General features: G+C 39.9%; 5 protein-coding genes across 5 annotated transcripts; 3 read left to right on the forward strand and 2 right to left on the reverse strand.

The window, feature by feature from the left end:
* Positions 1–91: 91 nt before the first annotated feature.
* LOC5517334 (homeobox expressed in ES cells 1) lies at positions 92–2,816 on the forward strand. Its single transcript, XM_032387312.2, has 3 exons — positions 92–552; positions 978–1,375; positions 1,759–2,816. The coding sequence occupies exons 2-3, from the start codon at positions 982–984 to the stop codon at positions 2,184–2,186; spliced, it is 822 nt and encodes a 273-aa protein (XP_032243203.2). The 5' UTR covers positions 92–552; positions 978–981; the 3' UTR covers positions 2,187–2,816.
* Positions 2,817–3,176: 360 nt separating this feature from the next.
* Positions 3,177–5,501, reverse strand: LOC116621507. Its single transcript, XM_032387313.2, has 6 exons — positions 5,268–5,501; positions 4,930–4,999; positions 4,533–4,592; positions 4,069–4,221; positions 3,632–3,714; positions 3,177–3,495 (listed from the first exon to the last, which is right to left on the reverse strand). Exons 1-6 carry the CDS (start codon positions 5,451–5,453, stop codon positions 3,394–3,396), a joined length of 654 nt encoding a protein of 217 aa, XP_032243204.2. The 5' UTR covers positions 5,454–5,501; the 3' UTR covers positions 3,177–3,393.
* Positions 5,502–6,488: 987 nt separating this feature from the next.
* On the forward strand, positions 6,489–10,732 carry LOC5517335. Its single transcript, XM_032387379.2, has 7 exons — positions 6,489–6,733; positions 7,662–7,828; positions 8,108–8,405; positions 9,204–9,246; positions 9,325–9,381; positions 9,700–9,809; positions 10,321–10,732. Exons 1-7 carry the CDS (start codon positions 6,646–6,648, stop codon positions 10,620–10,622), a joined length of 1,065 nt encoding a protein of 354 aa, XP_032243270.2. The 5' UTR covers positions 6,489–6,645; the 3' UTR covers positions 10,623–10,732.
* Positions 10,619–18,137, reverse strand: LOC5517285 (phenylacetaldehyde reductase). Its single transcript, XM_001637307.3, has 8 exons — positions 17,712–18,137; positions 14,076–14,254; positions 13,316–13,441; positions 13,098–13,183; positions 12,535–12,655; positions 12,345–12,425; positions 12,153–12,274; positions 10,619–11,651 (listed from the first exon to the last, which is right to left on the reverse strand). The coding sequence occupies exons 1-8, from the start codon at positions 17,963–17,965 to the stop codon at positions 11,472–11,474; spliced, it is 1,149 nt and encodes a 382-aa protein (XP_001637357.3). The 5' UTR covers positions 17,966–18,137; the 3' UTR covers positions 10,619–11,471.
* A 1,159-nt stretch (positions 18,138–19,296) lies between these two features.
* LOC5517286 (arf-GAP domain and FG repeat-containing protein 1) lies at positions 19,297–26,909 on the forward strand. Its single transcript, XM_032387341.2, has 7 exons — positions 19,297–19,506; positions 19,605–19,698; positions 21,524–21,733; positions 22,140–22,308; positions 22,855–23,178; positions 23,506–24,725; positions 25,435–26,909. The coding sequence occupies exons 1-7, from the start codon at positions 19,343–19,345 to the stop codon at positions 25,492–25,494; spliced, it is 2,241 nt and encodes a 746-aa protein (XP_032243232.2). The 5' UTR covers positions 19,297–19,342; the 3' UTR covers positions 25,495–26,909.

Below are 26,909 nucleotides of genomic sequence, written 5' to 3' on the forward strand. Positions count from 1 at the left end.
CCCAGACTCCCAAAATTGCCGCATTGAATATTGAACATCACATAAGACAAGAATCATGGATGTAAATCTACTACCAATATAAAAAAAACTATGTTAATGTAAAACCTTCGAAAAGAACATTTTTGGGTGCCCAAAATTCTGTACAATTGTTGTAGTTTATCCTTTCACTTTCAGTAAAATTTGATCGGCCAATCAAATCGGCGAAAAATGACTGGCTGTCAATCAATCTGTTTACAACCGCCTTTCTTCCCACCTCTGGGATTTTTCACCGATCTCTCATCAATTTCGCTTGATCAGCAAGGAAGGGAGAAAGCCAAACTGCAGAATTTAGACAATTTCGCGGAGAAATGAGCTTAAAGAAACATCAGAGATGTCATTTTGATATAGATAGCCCGTGCAATTAAATTGGAAAGAAAGAGTTTATTGGAAAGAAAGACTTCATAAAAGTTTTCGCTTTTGTCTTTATTGCGCCAATTTCGTCAATTAGAACTTGCGCGAAGTGTCGGCGTAGACCCAAAGTCAAAAGAAAAGGCGATCTTTGCAGCCCATTTGGTGAGTAAAAATGGTCACCTTGAAATAATTGTGAATTTCTTTATCGATTTTCATTCAACAGAAATATTTCTTAAGCGATCTTACATCGCAAACAGCAAGACATGCTTATTTTTGATTACGTTGAGAGACTCAATTAAAAAATTGTTTGCAAGGGAAAAACCTACTTCTATTTTACAGGCGATCGTATTTTACTTTTGTTAATAAACACTCTTCACTAAAAGCACAAAAAACAAATGTGATTATTAAAACTCATTGTTTATCGTGCTTACAATTTAAGGAAAACAAACTATTTAAGAGAAAAAAAGTTGACAAAAGCTACAAACAACAAGGTCAAGTGAACAAGAATTACTGCATGTATTATATCAGGTTGTGAAATGCATTTGCTATGTTTCATAACTTGTCGTGTTTGGGTTTTATTTTTGCAGTTCTATGGCAGCTAACCACTCCGAAGTAGATCAAACAGAGTCCGACGCGGCAGAAACATTGCTACAACTTCGTCGAGAAAGCGAGAAGCGGATTCGATGGCAATGCAGACTGGACCAGCACCAACCCTGCCTAACGAACCACAGTCCTTACCACCCTCCATGGCCGAGTATCTACCCGCCCTCTCCCATGGCATTTGATATGCGGAGTTATGCGTGGTATTTTCCGTTTGCCATTCCGGGGGGACAACCAAGGCCTTGGTTTGCCCCATCGCAGTTTTATGTGCGACCACCACAACGTGAGGCACCCCCCGGATCAGAAATGGGACTCGGGTTTGTTGCGCCGCAGTCCCGTACAGATGGCTCTAGAGGACAGGAGGTTGCAAGCGAGAATATTCAAGGTGTCTACCAAAAACGCACACAACACAACTGTTACGGGTGGAGGGGAACGGGCTTGTCAGGTTTCAATGGGGTGGTGTAAGGTTATCAGCTTTCATAGTATAATGTAGTATGTAGCCGCTGGTGTGCGTATGGTAACATGCAATTCTGCACTCTAAATGGACCCAGGTAAATATTTATGTTGACCTGCTTTTTCTGAGATAAAATAAAACCTGGTTCTTTCAAATGGTAAATCAAACTTGCGTTATTTCTGCCGAGCGCTCTACAACCATATCGTGACCACATCCGGCGCATATACCCGTAAAAAACTATAGCGCAAGTTGTTAAGCGGCAAGATACTCCAATTGATTGTCTAATTACTGTATTTTATTTATTTCTTTGGCAGTTAAGAATGACGAAGCAACTCAACAGTCAACAAGCGACCGGGCAGACATCAAAAGAAAAAGACGTAACCTCACAAAAAGACAGCAAAAGATTCTCGAGACAGCCTACCGTACGATCAAATACCCCACGATAGAGGACAGACATAGACTCGAGACTTCGACTCAACTCTCCGAGGACAGAATACAGGTCTGGTTCCAAAACCGACGAGCGAAGGACAGACGATTACAAGACGGAGCCGCCATCCCACATGGGGCGAAAGCGACCCAGCTAGAAAAAGGATCGGCGACGGACGAATCAGAGACTTTAAACGAAGAGGCAGATAGTGAAGAGAACTTAAGTGATGAGCCCGCAGATAACGTACAACAGGAGGCTGTAGCCTTGCGCCATATGGAATGCCTGTGGAAAGATAGCTTCTTGGGGACTGATTAGACACTAGATACTAGGCCGTACATGGTAGTTGAAACAGTATAGGGGCATATGCGTGGTTGTTCTCCACGGGCTCAAACGTTGCATTACCCTGCTAGCAGAGATTCTTCCCTCTCGTGGCGCTTTAGAGTGATGACCTCTGCTCACAGGCTAGTCAGTCAAGCCAGCCGTTTTTTTCGAACTTTTACGAGTAACAGTATTCACCAACACGAAAAATATGTGTATTTTTGGCACAGTTTTATGGTTGCAATGGTTTCCTTCTCATCTTGAGAAGTCAAAGGAATTCAAGAGATAGATTGGCGGTTATGTGTTAGTATAAACGTTTATAGCGCACCAGAAAAGAAGGATTAAAACCTTTTTCATCTAAATAAACTTTTATAGCATAATAAATGTTTTCCTGTTGGCTTTCTAATCATTCTCTTTGATATACGTCATTTACCGAAAAGCATTAGAGATTTAATAAATACATCATCAGATCATATCTCTCAAAGCGTGTATTCGTTAGACGCTACTGGTTTCCAACACTGGTGGTTTCCCACTAGAGAAAGGCTATATCAAAGCTGATGACCATCCTTGTAACAGAACTTCTCATATGGGCAAATCAGGTTGCATAATAAACTGTAAATATTCAGATATTGCTTGTGTGCATCCTTTTATTACCTGTAGCTAGAATGATTTATCTGTGAAGATGGGAAGGGGGTCATCATTCCTGGAGTTTTCTGTAGAAACATTGAGATAATATTTGGGGGGCACAGCCACGCCCCTATTGGTCATTTCCTTATAATTTTTGAAAATATTGGGGGGGCACGTGCCCCAGTGCCCCACCCCCTTCTACGGACCCTGGTGGTAGTGCCGCGGCATCGTGGTGTGATGGCGAACGCTTAGAATGAGCTACCGTTGATAACTGCTTATAAAACTTACATAATTTTACAATATAGAATAGCCATATTTTTTTCTCATTACAAAAGTAATTTCTATATCTTTGACACCGGATTTCATGGATTTTCCGCATTGTAGGAAATTCCACCATTTATTAATTTATTCAATCCGTCGATCACACAAAAAGGAACCCATTTCCTGTTGTTCTAAGTCCAGGTTAGTCATCAAATGAATCGTCTGCCTTCAACTCATCTTGGCCCTTAGGTGACTTGCGCTTTTGTGAACATGACGACAGGTCCAGCGGCTTGTCTGGTTGAAGCATGCGTATTGGCTACTCTAGTGATAATCGGCTGACGGGCCGTCGTCCACTTGAGTGCCAAATTTCCCGAAGCGCCGCGTTGGTCCAGGCCACGTGCTTCTTGTCAGTGTGCTTCTAAAAAGGTTGCGGTTCGGGGAAATGTTATATATTCATAGTTGTCTTTGAGAGCGCGAGGTTTAAATAAACAAATTTAAGAAATCAATATATTTGACCACTGAAAAACAAAAATGAGATTGCTACAAGAAAATACCTTAGAAGACCTCGGATCTTCCCCTTGTTTCGCATTCACAATGCTTGTATCAGCATCGGGTAGTTGTGGAAGAACGTTGGGTACTGGGGGAAAGAAGCTGGGTAACTCATCAAAACAATTTCAGAAAAATAGGTCTCTCGATCAGAAAAGATTATATCCCCATTCGGAGCAACTATTCACAGAAAAAGGAAAAGATCGTACCTCACAAGAGTGAGATGACCCAGTCAAGAGAGATGATCCATTTTCCTAGCCCCCTTCATTTCAAAAGAGAAGATTACCATACCAAGGCCAAGAAAGTGATCCCTATCCCGAGAGAGATGATCTTGGTTCCGGGAGAGTAAATCTACAACCCAAGAGAGATTAACCCCATTCAAAGTTGATTCACGTTCCCCGAGAAAAGTAATTTTCTCTGCAGTTTACGTTCGGCCTCCCAATACCTATTCCCACTGCTGGGCCAACTGTCGGCCGGAAATCATAGCGAGTGGGTTGCTTTCTGTGTCCAGTCTTCTGCCGCACAGGGTAGACCGTTGGATCCTGGAAACTAAACCTTGAAGTGGACTGCAGGCTGTACTTGATTTCTGGAGGGCCAGCTGTTGAGCGGTGGGGCGCGTTAGAAAGTAAACAACAAAAACAAAACAAAGTGAGGCTCATGATAAATAAAGCCTATGCTTCCAAGCAATGCTATTTTTTTATTACGGATCTGTTAAGAATTTTCATCTTGAAACCAAGAACTTTTTAAATGCTGGTCCGCATAAGAAAGCTATACGAACACATCCTGTAAGCCCTCGTTTGTCTGCGTCTAGGAAAGCATTATGTTGCCTTTAAAGGTTGGTTCTATTGAGCCCAAGGAACCGCCCCTGAGTCAAGAGGGAATTAAGGTGAAGAATTGAGGTGCTCTTACCTCTTTCGGTGTTCCATGGTGACGATTGTGATGGCACTCCACACGAGAAATTTGTCAAATCTAAAAGAAAAATTAAAAATCTCTGTGGAGTAATCTCCATAGCTCGAACTCTCGATAACTGATATATCCAACAAGTTTAATTTCTTAGATTCAACCGCTAAACGCATGCAAAAGCACTGCGTTTCCCCTGAAAGCGTATCCTAGGATACAAGAGCCCCGACCCTACTCTCACTAATATCACAATCTTCAAATTATTTGGAATTTTGTTGCTGCTAACAAGAATCCTTCGTGAGAACAAAAACAAAGTCTAATTTTATGGCAAGGGGAGACTTCTACTTTTATATTTCTGCATGCAACACATTTTTTTGACAAATAACAAACTCTGTTTTTCTCTTACCCAAATGCTGTAAAAGTTCGGGGAAGCGATGTCGCGTATGCCTGAAGTCCGGATTCCAAATGGCGTAGGACTGCAAAATATGATACAACAGGGAGCAATCACCTCTAACGGACTGTTGACGAGCCCTTCTCCTACTAAAACTATGAAAGGTAGTCCTGTATGACCTAAACAGTACACAAAAAGAGATGCGTTCACTGGCGATGAAATGTACATTATACGGTCAAATAGACCGATCTCGTCTTCGAAAACTTCCTCATAACGACATGAACATCTTCGTATTTTACTCTGGATAAAATTAAGGCCTGATACAGCACTCAGTTTAATTACCTATGTTTTACCTTTGTGTTACTTAGGGGGCTCTGGTACAGAAGGCCAAGCGGTTGAGGATTCGAGCGTCGAGTTGGCGACAGCACGCGGGCCTGTAAGTCACGTGGTCTCGTCCACACGGGTCCATAGTCTTTCAGTGTTGTGGTTTTATTGCGTTTGAAGACCCGTGGCTTTGACAGAAGTGCCTGTTCTGTCATTCCGCAGGATTCCAAAAATTTGGCGCGCGTTTCGGAAACAGAAACGGATGAGTATTGTGACGTCATAAGCGACTATGACGTAACTTTTGTTGATAGCCCTGGCCAGCCACATAAGAAATATAAGTATTTCGAGTTATATCCAGTGGGTTTTAATTTTTTCATGAAATGAAAAATAAAGGTTGGTTCTCACTAGGACGTAAGCGCAAACGGAAGCGCAACAGTGTGAATCGGTCAAACATAAGCGCAAGCGCAAAAAAATCACGCAATTGCGTTCTCTTGCGCTTATGTTCTAGTTAGACCCTGTCCCCACGTATCCGTTGTTCTAGTTAGACCCTGTCCCCACGTATCCGTTGTTCTAGTTAGACCCTGTCCCCACGTATCCGTTGTTCTAGTTAGACCCTGTCCCCACGTATCCGTTGTTCTAGTTAGACCCTGTCCCCACGTATCCGCTTTCGTTTGAAAGCGCAACCTTTTTGTTACGGATACGGAAATCGTCCACACGTTAACGCTAAAACGATGACCGAAAACAGAACGATTTGAAAACGATCTCCAGAGTGGAACAATTTGAAAACGATACCCTTTCGGAGCCGTGGGGACGGACGAAAATTGAACTTTTCGAAAATGATGGCGTGATTCACTTTTTCGCAAGATGTAATCAAACAAAATAGTGGGTCTACGCATGTGCTGTAAAAGCATTTTATCGTTTTCGTATCGTTTCTGCGTTTTCGTGGGGACGGGTCGTATAAAAATGTAAGCGCTTCGTGTGGACGCGGATCTTTTTGAAAACGGAACAAGAAGGTTGCGTTTTCAAACGAAAACGGATACGTGCGGACAGGGTCTTAGAATCGGAAAACTACGTGCGTTCCGCTTTTACGTCCAAAGAACCAACCTTAACCGTCAGATATGTTTATTCAAGTTATATATCGGGCTCCAACCATCAGGAGTACATGTTCTTCTGATTGAGTTATTTCTTTTATTGTATGCGCCTCGCACGTCGTATTTCCGCGCGCTTTTTGTTCTCTGATGGAATGTCTGTTGTCATAGCAACCAGTGAGGGCACGGAGAAAGTTTGACTTGGTCTCCGAGAGCATTCAAAGTATTGGTTATTGGTTATCGCAATGGCGTGTAGTCTCCCTCTCGATTACTCATCGAAGAATGAACGTGTCAAGCAAATTAATAATAATACCAAACAATGAGGGGAATTCAGCGGGGTTTCAACTATTATCAGTTTGAACTTCCCGTCGGGAACAAAGCGAGTCGAGCAACGCCATCTAAAAGAGGTAAAAATACTTGTATTTTTACTGAGTTAGCTTTTAGCTATATAATATTATTACGATTGAATTAACCGCATTGTGTATTTTGAACCCAAGTAGTTTAAGCTAATTAGACCAAAGTTATCCATGTGATAAAGCGATCTCTTTGGCTTCAATTTGCATGCTGTTATTTTTTAAGTAAAAGTAGTGTCGAATTCGCTTAGAGAGAATCAAATTTTTACTTCGCTGTGCATGGTGTTGATGGCTTTTTTCCGCTTGGAGTAACTTGTAAGCATAATCTTGTTTGATTTGTAAGTAGGTGTAAGTCTAAAATAACTTTCTCTTTTGTTATTATCTCTAATGTCGCGGTCGAAGAAAATTACACTAAGGTTTCCTTTTATCAAGTGCATTAACCAGTACCCTAGAAAACCCACGACAATCCTAATAGCTTGCATAGACCTATGTTTTTCCATTTTCTGACTGATAAGAAGGGAGGAAAGGCTTCAAATAACTCTTTGTAACAGGGTGTACCCCCCCCCCCCCCCTTGCCAACCTTAATAGATCAGCTTGGTATTTAGAACTTTTATTGATTCATAAAAGATTCAGTATTGTTTCCCCAGAATCTCTTAGAGTGCCAATATATAAAACAGCTCCTTTACATCTTTTTTAATTAAATTAATTTCAGTCTGAAGGGGAGCCCACCCCCCCCCCCCCCTCCCATTCCCCTCCACCTGGACTGTCACAGGATCCATCACTGCCCAAGTGAAAAGGATACTAGTCCAAAGGTGTAGTTGTGAAGACCTTGTACATAATTTAGGTCCAAATAAGGCTCTATTTCTAGCCATCTCTAAGCCTCATGGGCTCAAGTCTAGGTTGAAATCCCATTCTTCATTTTTTTTTAAAGTTTATAGCTTCTAGAACTATATCCAAATTGTATTATTTCTTATGCCTGCAGCAACATCCAGTCTCACCTCATTGAGGTCAAACTCAAGACTAAAGTTCTGTTCAAGCTCTACATCATTTGCTGGCAGAAGTGGGCGGAGCACACCCTGTACGCCGCAGAGCAGAGAGAGCCATGCCTGTGTAGCTGTTGATAACAAAGTACACCAGAAGGACTCGCAGGTTGGCCTTTGGCTTAAAGTTTAATGTTGTGTTATGTTATGTAAATTTCTATGGTGTGTTGTGTTATGCTTTTATTGTTTCCATGAAATTGCTTAACCTCGTGGAAGGGTCAGGCCAAACAAAAAATACTTACAGTTCAGGCAACAAGTGCTGACCTATCAAGCATGATCTAATATATCAACTCTAAATACCCATAAGCTTCTACATGCAACATGTGTTTGGAGCTGGTTTTGCACAATAATAATAATATTCTCACATTTTGTATCTACAAACTTGCAGCACATCTTGGTAGGGTCTGCGCTAAGGAGGCCTCATGCAACTGGCTACTCCCCGCTAGACTACCAGGTTATGCCTGATGTTGGCAAAATCCCTCAACAGCCTTTTAAATCCCAGTCACCCTGCACTGTCTACTCCTATGCTAACCGTCCCATGTCGGCATGCACAATGCCTGTCAATCATGGCAAGCATACCAAGTCTAGCCTGCTGAGGGCTAAGTCTGCGTCATGTGCTTCACTGTTAAGGGTGCCACCTGAGGAGAGCCGGCCAAGTAGTGCCAACAAAAGACTCTGTAAAGTCCGTAAGTAGATCTTGGGGTTAAAATTGATTTTTAAATGATCCAATGTTTGTATGAAAAAGGAGTAGCTAGACATAGAATGACTTCTTCCTTGGAGTAAGTACGCAGCTGCTTTGTCTCCTATTATCTTTGTTCTACAAAGGAGTTCTTTTGTCTCTATTCTTCTCGTTCTTTGTGTCAAAGTGCGGATATTGTTTATTTGCCCAATCAAATTTCAGCTTGTAAGAGCTGCGTATTGACCCCTTCCTTGGCTTAATACAAATACATTTTTTAGCAGGTGCAATATGAGATTCATACCAAAGCAACTCTCCAGGGGTTTAAGAGGAATTTTCTACTTGAGGGGTATGAACAACAGTAAATCCACACGTGTAAGAACCAAGAATAAGGCTGAATAGGCTCTTATAAATCAGGGTACCTGACAAAACAGCCTGTAACAGAAACAGTCACTAATAGTCAGAATGTTTGTTGGCTTTGAATTTTAAGATAAAATTCAAGTAATCTCTCAAATAAGAGAGATTACCAGGCTGATTAGAAAGGGAGAAAAATATGCTGTAGGTTCCTATGTGCAGGTGTTTACTGAATATCAGAAGATTACCAGAAGGGGCATGGCATTGCCCCCCCCCCCCCCCCCAGTATTTCTCAGCTGCTATGACCCTGGCATACAGTAATAAATCTTGAAGGCCTCAAGGAAATTGTTGGTGAAACGATAAAAAAAAAAACATTCAAATTCACTCCAAAACTTATTTTTTTTAATTGCCCCTGATTTTTTTTCTATTGTTGTATCTTGTTATTTTTTCACAGGTGATGACTACCGACATTTCAAGTCTGGTACTCCAAATAAACAGTAGGTATCTAATTTATCATATTATAAGATAACGATTATTAAAATTGAAGAATATTTTAACATATTGTCCTGTTTTAGGGTACCACCCCATGGGGAATCCTTACACAGTTTTCTCACAGGAGCAAGATACAACAGGTATTGTGATATAACAGGTATTGTGTTTCAACACATATTGTTTTACAACAGGTATTGTGTTACAGCAGGTATCTTTTACAACATTTTTACAGCAGAAATTTTGTTCCAACACATATTGTGTTACAACAGATTTTGGTACAAAAAGTTTTGTTACAACATGTATTGTGTTATTACACATTATGTTACAACAGGTATTCTTTTACAACAGGTATTGTGTTACAACAAGTAGTAGTAAAGGAACCAGTAGAGAAACGAAGATGAGGACAAACTAAATAAATGCTTGTAATAATTAGATCAATGTTTTATTTTCTATTTTAGCACAAGATATCTGGACTCCAGAACACTCTCCAAGCTGGGGGTGTATATTCCCAAGGCGGACCTGAATGCTTTCTTCGTGCAAGATAAACAAGCAGGAAAGACAATACAAGGTAAAAAATTAATATAGGCTTGGATGCTAATTTCTGCTTGTCTTAAAGTGCAAAGCTAGGCTAGCTAGCTAGCACACCTCCCTCAGCTGCAAAAAACCAGCCATTTCTTATTGAAAAATTGCTAAAAATTAGACATTTATTTATACAATATCCCCTTGTCAGCAAATCACAACTTCATGCGTAAGCCATTCCCAGCACTGTCGACTCTTGACTTGAAGACCATTATGAGTAGTACTGTATGGTTCTATTGTAGTAGTATTACGGAAAAGTATTACGTCCAGTGATGAAAGCCAGCTCGCTCTAGCTGTTACATTTCACAAGTTTGTCTCAACAGTAACAGTTGACATTTTATCGCTAAGTAAAAGATCAAGATTCTCCAATGCCAAAGACTTATGGGTTTTGATGGTGGTTACAATGTGGGTTTGCATCCTTTGCCCCCCTCTCCCTAAAAAATCCTAGTTACCACAAAGGCGATGAACACCATATTCTATCAATCGAAAACTCTTCATAGATTCTGAAGATGAAACAGATTCGGAAGTCGGACAAGAAGATATTCGATCCCTGTCAAGCTCTAGCTCTGAAGAACTAGAAATCAGTGATGATGAACAAAACAAAGAGACTGATAGAAAAAACAAGGCTGTTAACACAGAAGCTCACTATTTGAGCATTGAACGGTGGCATTCGGCCCAGTGGAAAACTGCTCGCAAGCCAACCACTCAGCATGCACCAAGAGCCCATACTGCGCCTTGTCGAATTAAAAGGATACAGACCTTTTACCATGATTATGACACAGGGAAGAAATACAATTCTTAAATAATAGCTCAATTTATTAAATGAATGTACTTTATATTTTATTGATGTTTATATGGAATGCATGTTTTTTTTGTATTGTGTGATTTAAATTACAAGAAAAATGATAGATATTTATTGTTCTATTGTGTATTTTCCTGTAGTCATACTGTGTTTTACTGCTGTGATTTAGACCTAAGAGCTTCGAAAGGGACATATTATAAGAAACATGCCACAGTACAAACAAACTTGTAATGGCAGTGGCGCTTTTTTGCAAGCTATGATTTACCTTGACTTCTACAGTACTACCATAACATACAGTTAGTGTAAAATTCTACGCTACTTAGCCAAAAGTATGACAATTTTAAAGCACAAATTTGCTAAATTCCATTAAAAATGAATGCATTATGTCAAAGCCTATTCAACAGTATGATATATAAATAATAAAAAAGGCCAAAAGGACATATAAAAAATAAGCTTACATTAATAATCAACATTTAATTATAGCTGATAATATACACTTTACCTGAAGACTTATATATATTTTGCGTTTTTAGTTATATTCTTATAATTTATAAATAAGACAATCACTCACAGCTGTCCTTTTATATTTCTTGACCAAGATCCAGTAACTCAGTCCAATTCAATTGACAGGCAAAATGTCGAAAATCACCCTTCTCCATAAACTGTAGAGTCATTCATTTTTAGAGTAAAAAATCAAGTATCAATTGATTTTTTAACTTGTATACACTTGAAGAAACTTGTTTGCAAGAGACAGAGCTCTGCTCCTCTTGCCTCAAAATATTTACCCCTAACACCCAGGCATACAATGCATCTATCCATAATATACTCTCTTATAACTACTTGCTAGTATTATTGTGCGACTTTTTGGCTCTCTTCCGAGTTTGTTGTGTGATTATTGGAGTTATTTGTAGCTGGCGGCCCATGGTATTTAGGAGTCTTCTTCACGAATCCCTGTTCGATCATGGAGTAAGCCATATCAATAACAGTATCCTTCAGTTCCCTTGGAGCAAACCCAAGATCTTCCTTGATCTAATGGGAAAAAATCGTCTAACTCACTCTCTTTTCTCCATTATTCAATACCAACATAAGCATACAGCCTCTCATGAACAATAAGAGAGTAAATCAAAATGATCTAATGCACAAAGGAGAACATCCATAAATGCATAGCTGTCAATCCAACTTTGACAGAAATCTTGTGAAATTGGGAGAAATAAAGCAAATATGTGAAAAAACCCGAGAGGGCCAATTCCGGTGAATACATAGAGTGTATGTAGGCTTGTGATGAGGTCCAAAATCTTGTAACACCCACCCAATGAGTTGACAGCTATGTAATTGAGAAACAAATGCTGACACTTTACACAATGCTGCTTCACTAATAACTCATTCATATTACAAACAGTGTTTTTCCCCTTCAGTTCCAATGTAGTATATGCCTTTGAAAATATGACGATTTTGAACTTGGAGTTATACAATATGACGATTTTGAACTTGTGAGTTATCTTAAAATGAATCCAGTCCTGTGTGTCATACCTTTTTATTGCTGAACGTAACACATTTGCCAACCTCAGGGAGAATCATCCTGACACTGCTGTCAAACAACGCCACCACATAAAGCCCCAACTTAGGGGCCACCATGGTAGGGACTTTATATCCTGATAAATACAGGTAATCAGCAAAATGATGTGAAGATTTCTTTTAGGGCAAAACAAAATAATTGAATACCTTGTGGTCGAAATTCATCATTCAATATTCTAGCAGTTTCATGAACCCACATGTTTCCTGTGACTGCTATATAACGGTTACCTGCAAGTGATATAGATTAAGGAACACATCAGAGGCACAAGATGAGTTTGTTGGGGGGGAGGTGTGTGCAGGCAAGAATAGTGTAGTGCATAGTATACCTGGGACATACCTGGTGCGTTTGGGGCTGTTATTGCAGATATATGGGCTTTGGCAACATCCCTCACATCAACAATACCAAGGTTGTACTTGGGGACCATTAACATCTGGCGCTCTAATAGCCGGCATGGAATCTGCAGGTGGCAGAGATAGCCAAACAGTTATATATGAGTAAATTACCAAAAAAAAGCTCTGCTATGAACAGCTTGACACTACAGAATGTCATAAACTATTATTTAGCCCATTTCCTGTGATCTGTCGTCCCCCCCTGTCCCCCTCCCCCTTGCTGCATCAGACCTGTCCCTAACCCTACCCCCCCTGTCTCTATTTTATGGGAGGGGAGGAAAAAGACACAAAAGGAGGAGACAGATCACAAGGGATGGAGAAAAAGGGTCACAATGGATGTAATTTATGGTTGAAGGATTATAAGAGAGGGTGCACACTGTGATATGTTTTTATTAATTTAGAGAGAGAGAGAGGGGTGACATGGAGAGTGTATGTGGATCAGGCTTAAAGGGTTGGGGGGGGGGGAAGTTGATGAACCCCTCAATTATACACAATCATAAACAAACTAACCTCCATACTAGTACAATTAGATCCTTGCAATACTGGTCCATATACCAGACCAGGGTTTATCACTACTAGCTCAAACTTTTCATCACCTGTAATAAAAATAAAAAAAAAGCAGTATAAAAAAACTGCATCTAGAAAAAGCCTACCTTTGCTAATGGAAATAATTTATTTAGTAGAATCAATCAATCAAAGATGCTCAGGAAAAATAACTTTGCATTTACCTGGTAAACCTTCAACAAGCTTCCATGCTTCCTTTTCAGCTAGAAGCTTGCTCTTTGCATATGGAAAGCATTCACTCTCAATAGACCAGTCTTCCTCTGTAAGCACACGTGAGTCATCATGGCCAACTAAAAAGAAAAAAAAAAGAACATTTGGGAAACAGGAGATCGGGTCAAATGTACGTCTAATCAAATAAAATCTGAAACTGTAAGACTGTGGAGATTGTAAGATTTTGTTAAATGAAGAACTTTAAAAGATTCAGATAGTATTTGCCATCCTTGCCAAAAAAGGTATTTAAAGCACATTGAAATTAAATAATGTCGATCAACTTCTCCTTTGTTATTGTTTATCATTGGAAATGCAGCGGTTTATTCGCAAGCAAACTCAAAAATAACAATCTACGAATGAAAGTCAAATATGTTATTGAAGATATTTGATTGAAAATATCTTGGTTATTAGCTTGAATTAGCCGATGGAAATGGATGCTTTGTGCGACTCGCTATTGAGCGGGAGCATAAAATGGCAGCGTGATTGACCTCTTTAATGGTAGAACTAGGTCATCTCTATATGACTGGTTGAAGTAGTAATATCTACCCAAAAGAGGATCTGCTCAACTCAAGTTCTTGAAATATACAGTAGTAAAAAAAATACAATAATAGCGTACGTGTATGCATATGCCTAGAGACCCACTGAATTAATATCCACATGTGTAATGGCATATAAGGTTCTATGCTATTGCAAATTCTACTCAGTGTAACCTACAAGATACAGCAGCTATTGAGCTTGTCAGTACAACACGCTTGACGCCACACTTAGCACACGCCTTGAGAACGCTTCTTGTTCCTTCTACTGCTGGTTCAATTATATCACTTTCCAGCTTAGGGTTTGATGCTGGGAATGGAGAGGCCATATGAAGAACATACTGACAATCCTTGGCAGCTCTGAAAGTAAAATATCAGGCACATTACTTATGACCTATGAAAGATTCTACAACACTTGCGCGTAATCTTGCTTTCTGATTGGTTGTTAGCTATAGTAAATCATTGGACATACCACGGGATACTTCATTTACACAATCCCTGGGAATTTTTTTAAGTAAGGTATCCTAAGAAGAGGGTCATGGCTAGTCCTGAACCCACCCCCCTCTCCCCGCCAGTAGAATCCAATTTCTATATTAAAGAAAATGGATTCTTTCCTTTTTTCTGTTTCCTTTGCTATTGTTTTTAGCCAAATTCGTTGTTGCGTGACCTCCCAGAATCGAAAATTCCTTTCTTCGTTTGGGAATAGCGCGTAGTCAATCAAACCAAACAATCAAAACCAGACAAATCCCCCCCCAAAGCTTGTGTCTGATGCGTTATTCCCAAACGAGACAAGGATTTTGGATTCGCCGAGGTCACGCAACAACAAATTTGGCTTTAATGGAGGGATGGATCAATGATTTCTCGAGGGGTTGGGCACTGATTCAAAGGGTAGTGGTGGCATTGATCTATTTTATATGGAAAAAGGTTAATTTGTGAAATCGATAGGCGAGGGTGGACCCTCAGACTAATTTGAGAAGTTGCATCTTTAAATTCTGCTTTGCAACTCGCTTAAACCATTGACTCCTGGCTTTTTTTAGCTGAATTTACAAAAAAACAGACTGAAAACAGATACTCCCCCTATTCTGAGTTTTATACAAACACCGTCAAAGTCAAACATAGCTGCACCTAGTCAACGGTATCCAGCTTTCCAAAAATGCTTTGCGGTCCCCACTTTTAATCCCTTGTCGTTGTGCTGAAGCGAGCACAAGTTCATGGTTGCTTGTATTTTTCATCAAAAATACAGCTATGAGCATATTAGGAGAGAGTTTCAGGACATCATGAAGTCTATTGGGGCATAATTGAGTGCTTTGCTTATGGATATTTGCAAGCAAAGGTGGATTCATGCATGGTTATTTTTCTTGTTTGGCTTTGCCTGGATGAGAAAATAATTTTCTAATGAATCACCACAGCTCTCCTAAATGCATACCTGTCAACCTCCGAAAATCTCAAGGCTTGAGATTTTTTGGGGGGAGGGGTGGGGTATATTCATTTGGGGGGGGAGGGGTAAGCTCTGGCAAACAAATCCACTTATAGATCTCACGAGGGTGTTAGATAAATTGAGCTACGCAAGGGAATTGTTGTTTCAAATATTTTAATAGAAAATAGGCAAAATGACGATTTTCTATGGAATAATTTTTCGGAAGCGATAAAAATCGCTAAACAGCGTGAGATTTGGTGCTCAACGTGGGAGAGCGGGAGAAGGGGTCCAAATACTGAGACTGAGGCAGGTGTCCAGCAGTCAGATATGGTTCTTATCTATTGCTCGTTAATTCGGTCAGTCCTTGAGTACGCTGCTCCTGTCTGGGCCTCCCTTCCTGAGTACCTTGCAGAGCTTATCGAAACAGTACAACGAAAAGCTATTCGAATAATCTACCCTTGCCTTAGCTATGAATCAGGGCTCAAAGTAGCAAAAATGGACTCACTTACAGTCCGCAGAGCTGAACTGTGCCGTCGATTCATGGCTAAAGCAAGATGCACTGAGCCTATAAAATATATAATACAATCTGGGACTGAGGTTGCCCATGGTTATTCGCTAAGGGGGGGTAGCAGCCGTTTGGATAAATCAGTTGGTGTAACTGAAAGGTATAATAACTTTATCACAATTCGTTTCCAGTAGTTATTCCAGTATTTATTTATACATTGTTAAGTGTAGTGTGCATTGGCCGACATACTGTAATTTAGCTTATGCTACAAAAGTATGAATAAACGATTATTATTATATTATTATTATACTCTCGCTTAATGTGGGAAAGTGGACAGGTATGTAAACGCTGTCTTTTCTGGAACCAAATTGTTTCCAAAATTGTTTACACTGCTATTCTATGACCTGGAATTGATTTTGGCTTCTGGGTGAAAAGACTTATAAAAAACCATCTGACTTTGGGGAGAGGAGTGTTGACTGGCCCTCCCCTCGTGAATTTTTCCCTGGATCTCCCAGAATGCTTTGCAATCTGTAAAGGCATCCAAGTGGTTTTACAAGCCTTCAAGGAGTGGACATTGTGTTTTGAGGCCATGGAAATGAACCTAGAGGATCAGAATAAAGATATCTATTTGTGTCTTGAGCTGTGTTTGCTGATCTCACTCCCTTGTGTGGTATTTTGAACGTTTTATTGAGAGGGGTGATTCTGCTTTTCTTCCCTTGTTTGATTTGAAATTTGTCAAAGAACCTTTGCTATTATTTGGCTTAAGAGTAGTTGCCAACACCTTGGTTGGATGCATATCTTCAAGACCATTTATCCCTTAGACTGATGCCTGAGTATCTTTCTCTTGTTGTGTTTATTTTGCATCTATGAATTTTTGTGGTTGTGGGTACTTCTCAAAGCCGGTTCAGGGGTCAATGTGTTAAATCTGTTGGGTGTGACTAGAAAATAAAAATTATAAAGGTATTTTTTTTTTTGTTATATGCTTGACCCTGGGTTTAGCTCTAAAATGCATAATGAACACTTTCCTTCATAATCATCTGTTCCGGATCAACAAATAATAGAAAATTTGAAAATATCAGGAACAAATAAAGTTAGAATTTGCACATGAAGTTTACTTTTTTTCTAAAATTTTTAGTTTGAAAATTATACTCTTCAAAAAATAAACAAATAATTTCAAAGTTAAACTATAGGCAGCATAGATAATGCACTTAGCCGTACATAAACCAGAAATAAATAATTGATCAAGGCAAACTAGACATAACTTATATATACAATCACTACATTTTTTTGGATTTGAAATAATGAAAACAAGTAAAAATAAGGGAAATGCAAAGAAGAAGGAAAGAAGAGGAAAAAGGATTTAAATATATACGCAATTTAGTCATCCCTACTTCAAAGCAAAAGGGAAGCAAAAACAGTTTATTTTTCCTTCCATCGTTGGTCTAGCCTCAAAAATCAAGACAGAGAAAAATATGTAAGAATGTAAATATCTCCCGTTTTCTGTGTCTTACGTGAAAACAGTAGCTTGCTTTACTTATATATTGGTCATTGTGTATACAACAATGTCATGTTTGTTCTAATCGATTTTCTGAGTGTCAAAATCTGTTCATTAAATTCAACATGAATCGTTTCAATTAAAAGTACGGGATTTGTTTTTTAAAATAACGTGTTGTTGTTATTCATGGCTCACTTATTACGAAAGGGTGGCAGGCCCGAGATCTGTAGTGACATTTTTCCCACAATCTTTCCAAACGAGACACCTTCAATGACATATTCTTCACATAACAATAACATTGTGGTCTTAGATCTCCAATTTTTTACCTATTTTACGTAATAAAATCCAGTACAATAACCTATTAACCAAACGATGACAACCGTATCAGAAAAGAACTGACCTTTCCCAGCAAACTTCATCCATAAGATCAGCTTCAACGATTTCCAATGGGTATTTCGAGTCTGGGCAGAGGTTTCTCAAAGGCTGAACTTTCTTGTCGACGGATAAATCCCTTACAGTTCCCCTCACGATAAATTTCCCTTCCTCTAAAAGCTGCTTTACAACATGACAAGCAATAAATCCCGATGCTCCAGTCACCAGAACTCGTGGAGTGTTCTCAGCAGTAGAAGCGTTCGTTTCTCCTCCTAAATCCATGTTATAAATACTTGTATATAAACTGTCAAGGAAATGACTCGTTTGTGGGTGCTAGCTCTTCTCGAGTGATTTCCTGACGCTTTAGGGATATATTCAGCTGTCTTTCTCTCTCGGTATTATAATCTGATGAGCGATGTGCCGTGACACGGGGTGTCATGTGCAGAGTTGTCAAGCGAATAATAGTGTCCGCGGGCGTGTGACGAGTTTATTCCCGCCAAATCACATTAAACCCCAATGACTTTATTTTTATGTTATTACCATGAAGCGGCAAAAGAACCCTAATCATAATTTGCATTTCGGTATTTTATTTTCTACAAGCGTAATTTATTTGAAAACAAGGCTGATTCAAAATCACTTCCGGTTCTATCACACTTATCTGTAAAATATCATCGATGCAAATTTTCATATTTAAAAAAAAGATTGCGGGAAAAATCCGCATTTACCATTAGTTGCTTAATCTTTCACAACAATACCACAAAAGCGGTAAATGGTTTAAATTATTTTTTTAAATCTGACCACAGGCAACCCGTGACAGTGCTAAAACGCAGTAGTGCCAAAAATGTAATTTGTGATATATTTTTAGAAAGACTTTACGCTTATATAGTGAAAAAAATAATAATTCAGTTGTAAAATTTTCTCCTGTATTTCAATCTTATTTTCATATGCACGAAGAGTTTGCGAGATAGCTCAGTGGTACGGGCTTCGCTTCTCAAGCAAGAGGGCCGGGGTTCGAACGCTGGTCAGGTCAACTTGGGATTTTGTCAGAGGTGTAATAGACCTGGCTCCTCTACATTGGGGACTGTGAATCCCTCGTTTACTCGGATAAGGACGTTAAGCCGGAGGTCCCGTCTCACACCGCACATCATTAACCTGTATTGGGGGACGTAAAATATCCGCTGGGGACGCTGGCCTGTGGTGCCATCTTCAGTGACATTGCTTACACACTAACTCACTAATGACTGTAAACTGCGTGGAGCAGTCCGTATCTACACCCTGACGAGTAAAGTCAGTCACATGTGAAGCGCATTTGATCATTTCGTATGTTAAAGTGCGCTATACAAATGACAAACATTTCATTCACATTTCATTTTACAAGAGAGGAAAACTTAGGCGGGCGATGCATCATGCTCTCTTGCTTGGCAAAAATATTTGTATCTTAAATTAGAATTCATTCCCAAAAGTTTTGCAACGTATCAACCAGGATTGGAGCAAATATAAACTTGAGATAAAGCGATATAACCTTGTAAATGTCTAGTATTTTCAACCGGAAGCCCTATCCCCACCCCACCCCCTGTGCCGCCTGTCAGAGCCCTCGTGCCGCCAGTGCGCAGTAGTGGATGCGCAGTAGCGAGTCAGCCCCGAGTCACTCCATCCATCATGGCTACGGCCAGAAAGAAACAGGACGAAAAGAACCTCAAAATTCTCCGCGATCTCGCTTCTCAGCAGCACAACAAGAAATGCTTCGACTGCGGTCAACGGGGACCCACATATGTGAATATGACGATTGGATCTTTTGTATGCACCTCGTGCAGTGGTATTTTGTAAGTTGGCCCATAGCCCTTGTTCTATCAAATTTTTGCAATTGTCTACGGGGTCTATTCTACTTTAGCTCACTTACACTCATTTGTCTGTACTTTAGACGGGGATTGAATCCTCCACAAAGAGTAAAGTCTATATCTATGACGAGTTTTACTCCACAAGAAATAGAATATCTTCAAGGAGCGGGGAATGAGGTGAGATTTTAAACCACCAACCGAATGTTGTAATTTGGATTTCCGAGCTAACACCACTGCAGGATATTCATTGTCAAGCCTTCAGCTAGCTAAAGAGAGTTCACTTTAACAATCTTCAGTTTCCTTGAGACTGTACCGTTGCGGCTATTAATTGATTGTCTGAATTAGTAAACCAAAGTATGTAAAAGTCTTGATCAGCAAATTGCGAGGAAAGGCAGAACGAATAGTTTGATTTTGGCGACATTTGTGACTTTCCTTCGAGGGATACAATAATGAAATCATCACAAATAACACCCGATCAGAGATCGTATACTTACTACATATGAGCACGCCTAATTCGTGTTTACGCGAAAAGATGCAAGCTCCATATGTGGTTTGATCCATTGGTTGATTATCGTTTGTACATTTTGTATTCGAATCAAGCAAATATTGAACAAACTCTGAGACAGCAAGTTGCTGTCAAAGACCTGTTAAATAGAATCAAAAAAATATTTTAATGACTTAGTGTACTGTACTAGGCTCGTCCAAAGATGTAAAAATGTTTATGATCATTAGTGATTTTAAAAAATAACATCTCTTTAGGAATACGAGTAATTGTCTGCAAGTATGTTGGTACAGTATCCGTTTATTCTAATGTCACCTGGAATTTGCAGTACAGAGCACTATCTCGAGACCTTTTCTATATGGCTGGAGATTTTTGTTTTCTTATTCTAGACATTACCCAAATCATTTTAGAGATAGGAACTTTATCACTTTAGAAAAATCCAGTATATTTTGGCTTGCACTTCCTTGACCCCACAACATGATCACCCAACACATTACCCCCTACATGTAGCCCCCTTCCTAAAAAAACGTATTACTTTGATTGACTTCACAAATGCATGTTATGCTTTGAACAAATTAAACATATTCACTATTTAACATTTACAACATTTACAAAAAAATGTGCTTTTTATGGTACAATAAGGGGTCATGACCATTTCAGCTCTAGCCTGGTAAAACAAAACAAAAACTATTAATTAATACAAATGGAACACTGCTTTAGCTCACTGCATATTAGTGACACTCTGTTAAAGAATGTAGATCATCCACTCCTTTTGTTGTTGTTTACATTTAAGATAATACAGCAGTTTATTTGCTTTGCTAAATCAAACATAGACATCCTTCATTTTAAATTAAGCATATTGTCCCTGGGTAGTCCATTCAGAGAGGCTAAACCCCCCTGCTATAAACTGGAGCCCTGGGATTAATATGCCGTAAAAGAAAGCAAAGAGACTTCTACTGTTTTCACCCAAACCACCACAGATCCATGTAGTTTGATAAAAAATATGCCTTTGATTCATCAGTTCAAACTCAGTAGACCATAGTGAATTGCATGAAGTGGTTATAGTTATGATCGATCATTTGCACATGTAAAAACTCCCTGCTTAACACAGTAGGTTAGCAGGATCTAGTTTGAAATAAGCCTTAAAACAGCTATGAATTTGGGGTGACATATCTATATCATACAGGCCATTATATCATATACTTGCACATTACAAATACTTGATCTACCTAGTGCAAGAAAATGTAAGTTCTATTTTTTGGATATAAAAACTGTTTTACCAAACCGTTTGGTCCTTGGCCATTTTGAGCCAAACCAAGGCACTCATCTCAGCTTTTATTAGGAAGAGTTACAGAAATTAGCAATACCCTTCATTTTTCCTCTTCCTTGATCATATTCTGCCTTTGCGTTTGTTTCTCTGGCTACAGTTCTGCATTGTTAAATTAATAAATATTGTACTTGTAGTAGGATTTTCTTAATTAAATCACTCCACTTTTTTAGGTGTGTAAAAAGACCTGGCTTGGCTTATGGAACTCTGCAAATAACCCGGAACCTGAATCAAGAGACGAACAGAAAGTGAAAGACTTTATGATTCAAAAATATGAACGGAGAAGATGGTACATTCCTCCTCAGCAGGCTTCCGCAGTGGCATCAACCGCAGAAGCCAAACCTCTGAAGCAACTGCTTGGACAAGATGCCCCCACTCTAGTGGTAAATACAGACAAATTAATTGTCTTCAAATATTGAACAAATAACACAGGTGTGACAACAGGTGTGTCTCCTACCAACTCCAAAACATTTGGCATTACTCAAATAAGCAGATTTGAGAACAATGGAGTCTAACCGAGTTGCACTTCCTGCCTATATTATCAAGAACCTAAATGCAAGTTTAGGTTACGAGGGAGCTTAGACTTATCATAAACCCCAAAGCATCTTAAAGAAAAATTGTGATTCCTAGGGTTCCTAGGTCCTAGGGTTCCTAGGTCCTAGGGTTTTCAGATGATAAATAAAAATGCTTCGATAAGCAGTAAAATGATTTGGCTGGATAGTGAGACAGGGGACCTCCCATGGTGTGGCAGACTTTTCACAAATCCTCACAATGATTTGCTTGATTCAGACATCAGCAGCATCCAGAGAAAGACCTCGTACGACCAGTCAGTCAAGTATTCCAGGCGTGGCTCCCCCACCTTCCTCCCAGCCTGCACCTGCGCCTGCCCCACCCCAGCCTGCCCCAAAAGTGGACTTGCTAGCTGACCTGGGTGGCGATCCATTTGGCCAATCACAAGGTGCTAATAAATACTTTATTAAGTCTGTTTAGCATCCACCTTAATGGCCCCACTATGCAAAACTTTTGAAACTGGTATTTTGTTTTATGTTAGCATACTTGTTTTTTATAACTGATTCCTTCTCCGTGCCATCAAATCTGACCCTATTTTTCAGGAAGGGTTCATAAATGTTTTCCTTGAAACTGAAAAGTATATTATCCACATTTGTACTTAAATGTCAGTAAGATAATTCGAATACACCACCCTTTAAAGCTGCATTGTCACTAGTTTACTTCCGGAGGTCCGACGGAAACCTCAACCGTTAAAAGACAAAAGAATCTATTAGAATCCGAGATATTTAACAAGCCATCCGCTCTAAATTATCGATCACATCCTTAAAAAAACTTCCAATAGACACAATGCTGTCAATATTTTGAAATATTTTTCGCGTTTTCCCTGAGATTTTTACGTAATAGACCGGAAGTAAACTGGTGACAATGCGGCTTTAACTACACCACACACAAATAATGAAAATCTGACAAAATATCAAATAATGATGTCTTTTAGGTGGAGGAGGTTTTGGGGCTTTCGGCCAGGCACCACAGACAGCCCAACAACAAGGTTTTGCAAGCTTTGATGCTTTTGGCCAACAATCTGCTGCACCTGTTCAGACTTCATTTGGCCAGGCACCAGTTGCTCCTGTCCAGACATCGTCGTTTGATCCCTTTGGCTCAACTGCCCCCCAGCAAGCTTCCTCTGGCTTTGCAAACTTCAGCCAGCCTCAGCCAATACAACAGCCAGCGGCTCAGTCACAACATCAGGGAGGTGGTTTTGATGCATTTGGGGGCTCGTCAGGTTTTGATGCCTTTGGGTCGTCCCCACCTTCCGGAGGTAAAAAGTTTATAGGATATTTTTATTTCAAATTCATTGTGACACACTAGTAAAAAAAATACATGTCATTACTTACCTACAATTCACAACAAAAGTAGCAGTCTCAGACTTTATGCCAATATTAGCTCTTCTTATTTTTATCTCTGGAGAAAAGTTTCCAAAAATATTTCCATGAAAATTTCCAAGATCTGAAATGGAGGGTTTTACAGACACAGCAAAGCTTTTTGTAATATTGACCTTCCTGAAATAGGACTATGAAATAAGTCTGGCCATTTATCACAGATTATAGGTATATTGTTGTAACATCTTAAAACATTCTTTGCCCAGGAATTCAACCATCCAGTTCCCAAGGAGGAATATTTGGATCCCCTCTATCAGCGAGTAACAGCTTTGGACCAATGATCTCTTCTTCGTCAACTGCGCCCATTTCTAGCAACCCCCCAGAGGATAAGTACTCTGCTTTAAGTGCCCTTGACACCTTATTTGGCCCAAGCAGTAACGCCGGCGGGACAGTATCCAGCTCTATGCCAAGTAGCACAGGAGGGGGCTCTGTGTTTGGAAGTAGCACTAGTTCATCATCTGGGATGGCATCGGGTCCTAACCCATTTGCAAGTGCTGGAACCTCTAGTGGATTCCCTCAGCAGCAGCCAGCTCAACCTTCAAACCCATTCCAGGGACTAGGAAATATTGGAGGTTCAGGAGGTGGAGGGATGGGTCAAATGAATGGGCCAGCAACAAGCATGAACCCTGCTAGCAGCATGTCTGGGGGTGGTTTATCAAGCGGAGGGTTTGGCAGCTTTACACAGTCGCAGTCCAGTTCCATGTTTGGACAACCAGTTCCCCCTCAGCAGTCTGGCTGGGGTGGGATGCAGACCAGTGCGGCACCACAGCAGAATCTAAGTTTTGGTGGCGCAGGGATGACAGCTTTGGCTGCCAATCAGTTTGGTAAAGTGCCACCTCAGAATGCTCAAATGGGACCACAGGGTGGTTTTGGACAGTTTGGAGGACAGGCCTCTTCTGGTATGCAGCCTGGCCAGCAGGGATTTGGTGCTCAGCAAGCTGTTGGGATGCAGGGAGGATTTGGGGGAATGTCTCAAATGGGTGGAGCTGGGCAGCCTCAAATGCCGCCTACTAGTGCAAGTACCCAATGGGGTGTTAGCGGTAGTGGCGGCGGAAGTCAGTGGGGTTCGTTCGGCCAGGCAGCACCTACCAGTCTGAGCAGTGGCTTTGGTGGCCAGGGTGGCATGTTTGGCACACCCGGTGGCCAGCAGAGTGGGTTTCATGGCGGGATCGGAGGGGGAGGAATGGGCGGTGGCTTCAGTGGTCAAGGAGGGGGTTTTCCTACTAGTCAAGCTCAAGCTGATGGCTTTGGCACCAGTCAAGGTGGTTTTGGTGCCAGTCAAGGTGGTTTTGGCGCCAGTCAAGGTGGTTTTGGTGCTAAGATGGGAGGTGGTATGGGAGGACAGCAATATGGCCAGCCTCAACAACAACCACAGCATCAGCAATTTGCTGGATGGCAACAGACGCCCCAACAGAACCCATTTATGGTGAGTCAAATACGGTAACTGGCATATGGCACATGTCTTAATAGTTTACACAGACCTGTAGCCAAGAGGGGAGGGGGCTAATAAGAACTATGATACTCAACTGAAAGGTTTGTTCAAATGAACAAGAAACGTGGTAGGCTAGGATAATATAAGAATAATCTGGAATAATCTGTTAAATAGCTGAATAAGTCCCCCTTCCAAAATCGTGGCTAATGGGCCTTATTTGGCATAAGATGTACATCTCTATGAAATGGCTTTATAAGATGTTAGGTTACAGTGTGGATAACCATGATATCACTTGCCTTTGGTTTTGTAAAGTGTTTCTATAATGCTATACAACTATTCCAATGGCAATTGCTAAATGGCAGTTCTATGACCGAAATGTGCTGATGGGTATTCATTAATTGTTAAAATTGTATAAGTGGAAAATAAACTCAAGAGATATTTATTTATATTTTTCTGAATTTGGAACAATTATTTTGGGATCCATGGGTCCTTTTGGTAGTAGACAAAATCAGCATTTACAGTTTGCACAGACACCGTTATTTATTACAGGTATACAACGGTGGCATAAGATTTTATGAAAAAAAAATTGGCTTCCATGTGTTGATCTAAATCACAAATCTGAAACTAAGTGCCGCTATCCCTGTCGCATGATTGCATTGCATAATCATGGCTAGGTACAAAGGTGGCGTGTTTAATTTTTCAGGGTGGTGGCGGTGGTGGTATGCCACAAATGCAGCGACAGTCAAACAACCCCTTCATGTAGCTGCAGTATCGTCCATGTGGAATTATATGATAAGAGGAGTACAGAGTATGGTCATGTCCCATACCACTGACACAAGAAGTCGACTGCACAGGTGACATTGAAGTATTTGGGGGGGGGGGGGGAGAGTAGAAGAAGATAAATCTATTCAAGCTGGTTTGACAACCATTCTGGAATAGAGAGTGTAAAAACTCTGATTAGCAAGTTTATGGCAGAGGAAAGCAGTGTAAGATTTGTATTTAGAGCCCTATTAGAAATTTATGCGTTGAGAGATTTCTATATCAAGCAATGGGCCTGTGAACAAGGCTGTTTCGCTGATTTTGTCGGGGTGCAATGTTGCGGACTTAAAAGGCTCTAAGAATTTAACCATTCTGAAGGTCCACTCTGTGATTTCTGTGACTTTAAAATAATTGAATTTAGTCAACAAATGATAAAACTATGGTCCTAGGTAGAAATTTCGAGATGTCATTTGAAATAATATGATAACAATCATCAAAAATGCAAAATTAATGGGAGGCTGTTTTTGTTTCTTTGAACTGCTAGCGACCGACTTCAATCCACTGTGTATTTTATCCATCCGTGATTAGGAACCACTTAGACTTGCCTATGGAACATTCATCTCATATTTCTAAACTTGATATATATTTTTTTTAATTTAAGCTTTGAGCTTGAAATTCATTGAATTTATATATTTCAGCATGATAAATGCTTCACTTACAGCAATAATACACTTACAGGTTACTATAATAATCTGGTGCTTTGGCTTTCTAGAATATTGAAAATAGTATAATTTAAGCTTGAATCTGTTGTGGTTGCCATGCCAACAAAGCTAGTACACACAGTGCTTGGTTCACCTTCATATTCAAATCAAAGTTTTGAGTAATCTGCTTTCCTCTTATACGGATTAAAAGCTATTGATAATGCCCGTACAGTACAATTGATATGTGAATGAGACATTATTTTGTAAAAACAAAGTCAAAGGTTGAAGTGTTAAAGATAGTTATTTTCATCAATAGGAAATTTACATTTACGTATTTTGAGCTGTATGAGGTTCACAGAAATCAAATGCAGAAACACGGCTGTTGTATACTATTTGGTGCAAGGAATTTCCTAGTTATATCTATCCTGATGAATGAGAATTCATTGATGATTTGCTGTTTATCGATTTTCGATAGGTATCGCTGGTGAAGCTACTTCATACTTTTTCAATCGACTAGGGCCTTGCCCTAAAAAGCTATAAATATGTTTTTTTTTCTATGAATAACTATGCTTTTCCCTTAACCGTGTACAACAGTCCTAGTAATTATTTTTCACTTCTGACGGTGTGAAATCATTAGGCTCATCCAGGTAGTCAGATAAATTTTATGTAATGCATTTACGCTTTTGTTAAAACGTGAATTAAAAATTATGAACGATCA

This window comes from Nematostella vectensis, chromosome 9 (assembly GCF_932526225.1).
Source record: "Nematostella vectensis chromosome 9, jaNemVect1.1, whole genome shotgun sequence".
Classification (NCBI taxonomy): Eukaryota; Metazoa; Cnidaria; class Anthozoa; order Actiniaria; family Edwardsiidae; genus Nematostella; species Nematostella vectensis.